At 39.0% G+C, this 11487-nt stretch overlaps 1 protein-coding gene across 1 annotated transcript; it reads left to right on the top strand.

Moving 5' to 3' along the window:
• Positions 1–1128: 1128 nt before the first annotated feature.
• Positions 1129–5271, top strand: LOC135511760 (barH-like 2 homeobox protein). The gene is made up of 3 exons (XM_064933234.1): positions 1129–1937; positions 3282–3507; positions 4627–5271. Exons 1-3 carry the CDS (start codon positions 1382–1384, stop codon positions 4937–4939), a joined length of 1095 nt encoding a protein of 364 aa, XP_064789306.1. The 5' UTR covers positions 1129–1381; the 3' UTR covers positions 4940–5271.
• The last annotated feature ends 6216 nt before the right edge of the window (positions 5272–11487 follow it).

Here is an 11487-nt window from a genome sequence, read left to right as displayed (position 1 = left end):
GCCATTCTGTCAAAGAAAACTAATTCCAGAAAAGAACGTAACGTTACCATCTGTCCTTCAATTCCTCATCAGAAAGTAGTACAATTATAATACTTTTGATCCTTCATTAGTGCCTCATAATTACTGTACTAATTAGAGTGGAGAGCTGTGTGCTGTCATGACAGTTACCACTCCTCCCATTTAACAAGATATGTAATGCTAAATCTCATCACTCCTGTCTCCGTTCACATCCCTGCAATGTATTAGCACTGGTACAATCCATACATGATAGGCTAGACATGGTTTAGGATTATAGAAAACCAAGCAATGCAATACACAATTGATAAAATATGATTACAAATAATAAGGAAAATAGGCTAAACCAAAATGTGGTTTGGCAAATGCACAATATTCACCCCACAATTTCCCTAAATTACGCAACTCTGTTAACAAAGCCTGACACAAAAAAATACAACCAAAGATCATTCTATGTAACGGAGATAAACCATTGACATATTAGAAACGTCAAGCATGTTACAATTTAGCAGAAAGATATTGTAATGCTATTTCGAAAGTGTTGAATCCATTCTTGCAGTTAGAAAGTGTAAGATAAAAGCAAATCAACACGTGCATAAAACAAACTCTGTATAGAAACAGACTGATGCAAGTGAATTTCCAGTGCTGCGTTTTAGTTTCTTCCTATTTTACACTCCTTTAAAACACAACAATTTAGGTTGTTTTTTTCCTGCTTACACGAAGAAGACTTATGTCAAGGCACAGTCCTATAGGCGACGCATGGCTCAAACGAGCATCAAGAATTCAATGGCTGGCTCGAGATTGTCAAGATGAAGAAACAACTCCCTGATTGGTGAGGTGCGGGGCCCGTCACGCTGTAACCAATGACAGGAGAGGAAGAGAGAAACGCGGAGAGCGTTATGATAAGGAGAAAATATTAATTCCCCTCGCGGTGGGCCGTGACGTCAGTATAGGAAGTCAATGTAGAGCAACACTAGAACGATTACAGGCAAAGGGGGAGCGTGATGTCCAGGAGTTATCCCTCCGAATCTCCACACCTCAACTTAAGAGAGAAAGTTCAATAGCCATAACAAAAGGACGTGGACTACACAGACAGACCCACTGCTCATTTACAATCGAATGTAACAACATCTTCTTGGACCGTATTTTTTTCTTACCATTTTATAGAAATATAAAACGTGGATTTCGGCTTTGTTTATTTTCCCTACCATTTCAACTCATAAATTCGTTTGACTTTTAGGTGTACATGTGCCTCGGTTTGTGTTCTATTATAATTTTCATCGGTTTTGAATAAAATGGATCATATAACCGGTGTCCTAATGTTGTTATGAAGACTTAAATCTCCATCTCTTTTGCTTTTCTTACTATGGAATCCTCCAGCGGTTCTAACTTTGGAATAGACACTATTTTATCCAACCCTACTAATTCTGTTAACCCTGCGCTAATGAACGGAGATTTCCGCCTCGGTGACAGCAGGACAGCGGATTTCAGTCGGAGCCAGGTCACCCCGTCCCCGTCATGTTCGGACATAGATACGGTGGGAACGGCCCCCTCTTCCCCAATCTCCGTCACCATGGAGCACGCCGAGCCGCATCTGCTCCAAGACAGCTTACCGCACCACCACCACCACCACCACCTGCAGCCAGGGAGTTTGCAGCTATCGCCCCAGCAACAACAGCTAGGGGCTGGAGCCGGTTGTGCCCCCAGGTCTGCCACCTCTTCGTTTCTAATCAAAGACATTTTAGGCGACAGTAAACCTCTAGCAGCGTGCGCACCTTACAGCACCAGCGTACCGTCACCCCATCACATCCCCAAACCAGAGAGTGCCAGGGACAGTGGGGACGGCTTCAGGGCCAAGTTGGAACAAGATGAAAACAGAAGCAAGTTGGACAAAAGAGAGGATATGGAAATGAAATGCAACGGTAAGTGAATATTTAGGATACATTTATATGTAAATATGTTTTTATGGTATAGTTATTGGATGGAGTAAATTAGGTTTTAGTGTACACAAAACCTTTTTTTATTGGGTAGGCTGTCATAGTATAAGCTAATGGTGTGTAGCATACATTCAAAGCATATTTGTGTTGAATTGTCTGTGCATAAAAAAAGTTGATAGCAGCCAGTATAAATATTTTCCTGTAAGATAACCATCAAATTGAATAGGCCAACTGCGCAAATAATAGTCTAACAACAGTAATGTGTTGGTAGTAGCCTACGGTTATAAAACTGTAAACTAATTAACTAATACATATCTATTGTACAGCATAACTGCCTTGAATGTAGACCACGTTGAAAACTAATTCCAGAAAGGAATATAACGCTATCATCTGTCCTTCAATTCCACATCAGAAAGTAGTATAATTATGATACTTTTGCATTTTCTGTCCATAAAAAAGTTGATAGCAGCCTATAAAATATGTTTCTGGAAGATAGCCATCAAATTGACAAGGCCAACTGTGCAAATAATAGTCTAACAACAATAATGACAACAATAAGAATAATACTATGGACATCTTAAATTCTAATTAACAGTGCAGGCTAGTTGGTTATATGTTGTTAGTAGCCTACAGTTATTTGTAAACTAATACATATCTATTGTACAATATAACTACCTTGAATGTAGATCATTTTGTGTGTTTATTTGACATTTTTTACGACATTTATCAAAGGCTGTCTTATTAGACAATGATATTTAAGAGTTGATTTTAATTTTCCCTTTTTTATTTAGCATAACAGAACCGAAAACAGATGTAAGGCTGGCTAGATATGTTCCCCGTGCGCAAAACTCCCTAGTGGGTCAATTAGAGAGATTATTGTTCTTCCTAGAGGGGGGATCACAAGCGGGCAGAAACTGCTACAAATATAGATGGATTGACACATCGATTTCCCAGTTTTACTGCTAAAAACTTAAGTTGACAAATACAGTCCGAATTTCTTATAGGCTGTTGATTTTTCCCCTAGCTGTCTGACAGGTGCAGTCAGTGACTGCAGTGCTTCAGTTTCAACTGGACTGCTCATCTTTATGAAATAATAGGCTACTGTGAGAGGTTCAACGTTTAAAACCAATTGTTTAATTCGATTGGTTTATATTTTTCCTTGTTAGAATACGTAGACCTATTTGACCTTATTTTGACTCAGGACTAATAGACAATGTTTTTGTTGCTAATTTATTTTTCATTGAGCCATTGATCCATTAAGGCTTTAATTATTTAAAAATTGAAATGATTGTCCACTAATGAATATGTTCTATAATTTTTCACATTCAGGAACAAAAGAAGAGAATGAACGGGAAATTTCAAGTAGCAGAGATAGTCCTCAATCACGGTCAAAAAAACCTCGCAAAGCACGGACGGCCTTTTCAGACCACCAACTCAACCAGTTAGAGCGAAGCTTCGAGCGCCAAAAATACCTCAGCGTGCAGGATCGCATGGACCTCGCGGCAGCACTCAACCTGACCGACACACAAGTAAAAACCTGGTACCAAAACCGACGGTATGTCACACCTACTTCAAAGCATCATTATCTTCATCATTTAATTTAAATGTAATTTAATTTCTATAATTTATATTATTATTGGGCTATTATAATTAGACTATTTTTTTGTTATGCCTATTTGATGTTTTTTGTTGGTGGTGACGTTGGTATTATTATTTACATTAATATAATACTATTATAACATTGTAATAACAGTAGTAGGCCGATGCAATTTCAGACCATAATAACACGATTTAAGGTGGATGCATGTGTTGTTTAGTTCATTTCTTTCCTAATTAATAGTGCAGTTTAGTGTATTTTTATATTTCAAGTGTACTGCCTTTTCATGCAGACCCATAACGTGCATGGATTTAAGTTAATTAGGCCTACTGAACAGACAGAGTAGAATAGAATAACTTAAAAACAGATCAAGGGGAATAATTAAACAGGCCTAATGAAAATGGTTGTCATGGAACAGACAAGGATATATTTACAAGATGAACCCACACCGTTTTATTCCATGGTATTGGTTATTGAAATACACGTCACTCTGGGACTATTAAAGTCTGTCTGAACAACACATGATGTTGGCAATGCACAATTTGCCTCTCTGGCGTCATTGTTAAGATTTCCCCAATATGTCAGTCAAGATTAGTGTTAGCAGCGCCCACCTAGTAAGACAAAGACACAACCCAATGTAATGACGAAATATGTTATGACTACAATCATTTTTTCGATCCTGCAGTTATCTTTCTCGTTGAATGTAGCAGCCTATAGTACAACAACACATACGTTTTTATAAATTATTTAGGTATAATATAACATATTCAAGTAAATCTGCCAATGTTCACAGCATACTTGTTAAGTTTGTGCAGAGTCCTAACGAGAAGGATCAATGAGCGAGTAATGACCTGAAATTAATCTATGATCTTATCAACCAAATATAGGCATTGCACTGTACACTTGAAATACATTTTCTGGATGTAGCTACAGGTCCTTTGCCTGGGCTAATTAAAGGCATAACCACCGATTCATGCTGCAAATAATTAGGCCTCACCAATTAAGGGCCCGTTTGGGGAATTCTCGGAGCCTGAACCGGTTAAATAATTGATTTGTTGTATTTTGATCTGATTTCAGGACGAAGTGGAAAAGACAGACAGCGGTCGGATTAGAGCTACTGGCTGAAGCCGGAAATTATTCCGCCTTACAAAGAATGTTCCCGTCGCCCTATTTCTACCACCCGAGCTTGTTGGGTACCATGGACAGCACAACAGCAGCCGCCGCAGCCGCAGCAATGTACAGTAGTATGTACCGGACTCCGCAGCAACCACATCCCGGTCTCCAGAGACCCCTTGTCCCGAGAGTACTCATCCATGGCCTTGGGCCGGGGGGCCAACCGGCATTGAACCCGCTGGGTAACCCCATGCCCGGCACGCAGCATCAGCGGTAGAAACTGGAACAAGACGATTCCTGTCAGAAAAACTGTTTTAACCACATTTGATGTGAGTAACTGCGTTGAACGATGAACAATACATTTGAAGATGACAATATATGACAGACAATTTTACAGAAGGAGAAGGAGGTAATATTTAATGACTGAGAGACAGTTCTGACGTAACCACGAACTGTCTGCAGCATCGAGTCGAGTCGAGGCCATGACAGAAAAAGGACTGTTCATATGTATGATTGTTTGTTTGTTTTTTGTACAAATTCACTTATACTAGCAAATAAACTTATAAAGTTTATTAGATGGAGAAAAGGGTTGAATAAAGACGTAATGATACTAAAATGAATATTCTTGGATACTTCTATTGGGTCAGACGTCCGGGGCTGCCAGTCTGAACTTGGAACTGCATTGCCATCCAAACATTCAAAACCCCATGTGGCATTAAAATGTCTGCAGGCTAAAAGCGTATGGTGTTAATATGAGATAGGCCCACAAATACAAAATAATATGTATATATTTTGATAATGTGCAGTCAATTAGTTTAGGGTGGCAGGGTAGTCTACTGGTTAGAGCGTTGGACTAGTAACCGGAAGGTTGCAAGTTCTAATCCCCGAGCTCACAAGCTATAAATCTGTCGTTCTGCCCCTGACCAGGCAGTTAACCCACTGTTCCTAGGCCGTCATTGGTTCTTAACTGACTTGCCTAGTAAAATAAAGGTAAAATAAAAAATCCAGGAGCCAAAATAACCTCTTTAGCCCAAATGATAACGATAATATTCGTTTTCATTTTACATAATGAACATACATCAAATGTTCGTTTTTTTTCGTTTTTTTATCTGAAGCCTAATCTTCATCTCGAATCCCTGGATTTAAAGTGTTACAATTTATTTCCTATAGATTTAAAAGTCACCTACAGATTCAAAGTTATGAGTACATTTTTATTTAATCGAACATGAGGATATATTAGACTTTCTTTAGGATACTTTTCAGTTTATCTTGTGACCGCATTCATTTTGCGAGAACTGTACCCTTGTGGCCTAAATGCAAATACAGCAGGCAGATATCTCTCCCTCTCTCTATGATGGTGAGAATTAATGGTTTGATTAGCTGTGATGCTGGGTTGCTGCGATGGGAACCGGGAAGGTGGTCCTCGCGCAGCAGCTGTTCTATGGGAGCACAACGCTCGAGACAAGCGCTCCGGACAGACAGCAAGCGGGAGGGTTCTCAGCGTGAGCGATCAAAAAGTCCACCAACACTAAAACCATACTTTTTTTTTAAACAACACATCGCTGCACATTATCCGTTGTTCATGGTCCTTATTTTGGCCACCGTTATCCGTTGGCTTTACGGTGAAAACAGAACATTTTAATACATTTTCTTGAAGAAAAAAATAACGTTTAGCCTACCTAAACCAGATTCAGATGTATGATCATGCCTAGTAAGCGAACCCATTTGACTTATAAGAACCAGGAAGGGCAGTGATTTATGAGAAATAAACAAACCAATATTAGAGCTACTGCGCAAAATATCAGAGCCTAACCTTTTTCCTTAGTTTATTACAGTGGGTTATATCAGGGTCACACAGTGTTTCTTGGTAGTCGAAAACACATCTATTTGATACAAAAGTCTACACCTCACACACATGGTTATGGGCTTACAAAAACGATGTTACCTGTACCATGTCAGATATAGAGCTGAAACGTATTCCATTTTGAGTTTGCTTCCCAATATTATACTTTATATACATCACAGAAGACTGAAATATAGCACAACTGGTTGACATAGAAACACCAGATGTTGTTGTTGAAATAATGTTTATTAATTACGAAATTATGAAAAATATCAATAACATTCAACCCATGAGGCTACTAGGTCATTTGACTGCATGATAGGACTACAAAATAATTCGGTTGGCCTCAGCCTTTTGCACCTGTCTTGGGTCTTGGATACTCTTATGATTCTCTATCTAGGACAGCGTGTATGTTGCTATCTGTGACATAGCTAAACCAATGCCACGCGGGAATATAATTAAATGAACATTAGAATAGTTTCTTTTTTAAGTATATTCACGTCCTCTGGAGAATAGTGGTGAGGGGGCGCTTTCATGTGAATTGACTCTCGAATGGAAGCGCCTCGGGGCACGTTTGTTTGCGCTTCCCTAATTGCTGAATCGTTTGCTGATTTCTGTGTTATTAAATTCCTGTTCAAGCCAAGTTGACCTCTGCTGGTCTCAACAGTGACAAGGGAACGCTATAGGCTGCTTTACGTAGGCTGTAGCCCTATCGCAGTTTCTTCTCAATTTATCAACGAAAGAAGATTATAACCTGGCCTTTTGTCTTTATGGTCAGGCTATGAATATCCAGATAAAACTTCAACGGCAAAACAAAAGGTAGCTCTTCAAAGCAACGTTGAAAAAATAACGAAAAGCAATAGGCTATACATCGAAGGGCACTTAAATATACTGATCATGTGTCCCATAAACAAATATTTTTTTGTCATATTTCCTGCAGCGTTATTTGCTAAATCATGAATTGGTATTCTCAACAGAGACTGGAAGAGCCGGCGATTGGTGAAGTTCATCACAAGAAACATCAAACGTTCTTCCCATTCGAGGATAGAAAAACGGCATAGTTCAGTCGTCCACCATTAGATTTCGTAATTAAAAGCTAACATACAGATAAAACAATGTATGCTCCCTCAGGCGAGGGACTAAGGAGGTATTCGCACAGCCACCGCATGGCAAATAATTTATTAAGGGGTTGGATTGAATAGCATAGTGAAGAGCAGTGATTTTTATTGGTGCATATCATCATATTTACTATTGCAACATTTGTATGAGTTAGGCTAGTATTAGGGTTTACATTTCCTTTTTCGTATAATTTATTTGGAAATAAGGAAAAATAGAACATGTATTAGGAACACATATATTGCATCGAATTACGCAAAGTACAAAATCATTGTTGAAAAAAAACTTTCGGAATAATTGATCATTGTTATTGTACCTTGCCTACGTGTGCTCTGCTGTTTCAGCTATATGCACATCAACAGTATTGCAAACAGCACCCACGTCCAATTTAGCACCAATAAGGAGACATTTTTATTGTATGCATGGATTCTAAACATGATTTATTTATTGCTCTGTGCAAAGAATGGGAGTGCCATTCTAATTCCTTAATAATAAGCCTTTCAACCCTATCTGAATTAATAGTATGTTTCCTCTCATAGCCTATAGTCAGCCATTGCACCCTTTTCTCATGTCGGATCATGCAATTGAGATTATCCTAACATTGACAAAATATTCATAATTTACAACAAATAGCAAGACATAGTCAACCACTTATGCTGGCCTGACTAAAATATAAATCAATGTTGATTAAAATGCTTCCTTTTTCGCATTATTATTAAATTGACCTACACATGTTCACAAGAACTTGAGTATAAAATCCCTAGTGGCCATGCAGACAAAATACAAAGTTGGCAGAAAGAAATTAACTTGCCGAAGTTCCCCGTGTCGCCAAGAAAAAAAGTTTCAAAGATCAATCAATCTGTACGCTCAACATTTGTATGGCTCAAGTAATTTTGTTCTGTTGAAACATTCAGTTTTATTATTCATCTAAATGCATTGCACCCGAGGCCGACCGCCCATATGAAATCAGCTGCACAGGGGCATTATAAGCCAAACAGAACTGCATTGCATATTAATACCAATTATGATATCCACATAAATAATTGGAGTATTAGCTGATTTGTAACCTATAGTTGTGGTAATTTCGTTCATCTAGCTTTTGATAAAGGTAGCCTGGATAATTGTCTTGAGAATGTATTGTTGAGAAGGCCAAGCGGTTAGTTTGTTTGTTGGAGAGGGCCAAGGGAACGGGTGTTAAAAAATAAACGAAGATGTTCAGGCCTTTCATTGCCATGAAACACATTGGTCAGAACAGAACAGACGGGTTACAGAAGGCTGGTTTATTCTCGTTGCCTCCAGGAACCAACAGCGAAGGCCCTCTTTAATTGCTGCTGTATTTGCCAACTGATGTAATGGCGGGGATATCTTAGTCATTATCTTAATGAGGTAACACTTACGCTCTCTTCGGCCCTCTCATTACCACGCCACGTGCGTCACTCTCTTAACACGAATATATCACCAGATCGTTTTTATCCCAAATAATACAAACACTTCTCCAATAATTAGGCGCCCGAGACAAGCAAGGTGACTTAGTTGGATCTTGGATGGTGGTGTGGTTGGCTTTGACTATTTACGCGCACAGTTCAACAAACAGACTAGGAATGGATTGTGTGGTGATTTTTTTTTTTACTTGTCCTATTTTTTTGTGTCCTCCCTCAATTATCGTTGGTTGGATCCTTAATCTTGCCCGGTGGTGATGGCTGGGTGTCAAAGTGATGAATGTAAGATGATGGGTTGTCAACATGTGCGTTTTCAAAGCTGGTGGATTTGGGAAAATAGTAATAACAAGGTTAGATTCAGGCGAAGTGTGAATTGGGATTTATGCAAAGAGGCTGTTATTGTTGGCAGTCGCTGTGGTGTAGGACCAGGGCCAGCTCTAGCCTTTTGAGGTCCCTAAACTAGATTTTGTTGTGCCTCCCCCTCCTGGCAAAACATTTTAGTGGCCCCCCTTTTGACAGTGGAGAAAAACATTTACGTTTTAAGTTCATTTCCTGCAGTTCTACACATTTTGCCATGGGGCAGAGAGAGAAAAAAATTGCAGTTTACAGCACATCTTCTACAATTCTACCATTATTGTCATGGGGTGGAGAGATGTTTTTGTAGTTTTAAATCTAATTTCCTGCAATTCTACACATTTTGAAATAATTTATGCTATCTTAATATGATATCTGGGTGAGAATGACTAACAAAATCAATGGGGGCCCCTGGAGGTTAAGGTCCCTGGGCATATTCCCTGCAGGTTTGGTTCGTATTCGGCCATGATTACTACAAGTTAGATAGTTGGCTAGACTAACTACCAACCTAATTTAAAAAAAGCTTACATGGCTAATTTAGTGACATGACAAGAGAAAAACTGCTAATGCACAACCAAATGTCAAAATTGCACCCGGTGTATTCTACTATTGTTACTCTCGACAATAAATTGAGATCCCGACTGAGTCCCCCACCCAAATTAAAAAAACAATAAAAACAATAATTGGGCCTTGGGCCCCCTGGTGGACGGGCCCCTAAGCGAAAGCTTATGTTGCTTATGCCTGGAACCGGCCCTGTGTAGGACCTGTTGCATACTCTCAAACCATATAGGCCTACTGCCATAGGTGTGAAATGAAACAATATCGTCTAAGTGAATAATTAAAATATTCAGTTTTTGTGTATAGGGTATGTAGCCAATATAATCATAAGGGGCAAGAATCTGCACATTGTAGGTTATGTCATTTGAAATATTATTTAGGCTGGGGAGGGATTCATTTAGGCTTCTGTTCAACAGGTGAAGTGAGACACACACCAGACATACAGTACATCTTAACCTTGTGTGCTCCTTTGCCATTGTTAATCTATGATATTACCAATATTGATATTTTCAGAAACTCCAACATTGTCAAATTGTGTCAGACTGATAAGCATTGTTGAAAAAAATACATCTCCAAATGTTTTTTTTCTATGGACTTACAATGTAACCTTAGTCAGAAAGGAATAAAAGATTGATTAGGAGCAGCGGTATATCTATACCTGAGCTTTCCCTGCCAGCTTCGTTCAATTAGGCCTGACTTTGATTGTGCTGCGGCTAATACAAATTGACAAGCAGGTGTGTTAAGTGTAACATAATAAGGTGCGTTTCAGTCTATTAGTGTGCTATTAGATTTCCACCCCCATCAAGCAGTCCTTCCATCAGAAACGGATTGGTTGGAAATATAATAGGCTCAAATGTAGTTGAAGCCTGCTTGTAATATGACCTTCTGCTGAAACTGTACAGTTTGTCACATTGAGTCAAGTAGATTTTTAAGTAGACTACAATACAGTCAATTGTAATTCGTATTTAAATGGGTCCATATCATAAGTATATGGAACTTGTTTATCTGCAGATGGCATATAGCCTACTGAATATGAGTGTGTTAGTGTCTTCACCATGGTCATAGACATGTAACACACAGGTTGCAACTTAGTCTCATGAGCTATATGTTCCATTTCAATGCTTTGAGAAAGCACATAAGTCATCCTCCATCCCATAAACACAACCTAGTTTCCTAATCTATTCGTTCAATTTCAACGTTTTTCAACATCAATAGGTCTTCCCCAAATCAGTATGGACGTCTCTGACAGTCCTGTTCAATGACGCTGTAGCCAAGTCCTATCATGAGGCTTGAATGGCCTCATCATTTCAGCACATCTCTTGCTCTCTTGTTCTCTTGTTCTCTTGCTCTCCTGCTTGCTTTCTTTCTTTCTTTCTTTCTTTCTTTCTTTCTTTCTTTCTTTCTTTCTTTCTTTCTTTCTTTCTTTCTTTCTTTCTTTCTTTCTTTCTTTCTTTCTCTCTTTCTCTCTCGAGCGCGCACGCTCTCTCGCGGTCTCTCGCGGTCTCTCGCTCATGA

Source organism: Oncorhynchus masou, chromosome 24 (assembly GCF_036934945.1).
Source record: "Oncorhynchus masou masou isolate Uvic2021 chromosome 24, UVic_Omas_1.1, whole genome shotgun sequence".
Classification (NCBI taxonomy): Eukaryota; Metazoa; Chordata; class Actinopteri; order Salmoniformes; family Salmonidae; genus Oncorhynchus; species Oncorhynchus masou.
Note: the sequence above shows the minus strand (reverse complement) of the source record. Positions and strands in the feature narration are given on the sequence as shown.

Coding starts and splice junctions, on each gene's coding strand:
- LOC135511760 (XM_064933234.1), top strand. CDS start 1,382: ATGGAATCCTCCAGCGGTTCTAACTTTGGAATAGACACTATTTTATCC. Junction 1,938..3,281: donor TATGGAAATGAAATGCAACG/GTAAGTGAATAT, acceptor TTTCACATTCAG/GAACAAAAGAAGAGAATGAA. Junction 3,508..4,626: donor ACCTGGTACCAAAACCGACG/GTATGTCACACC, acceptor ATCTGATTTCAG/GACGAAGTGGAAAAGACAGA.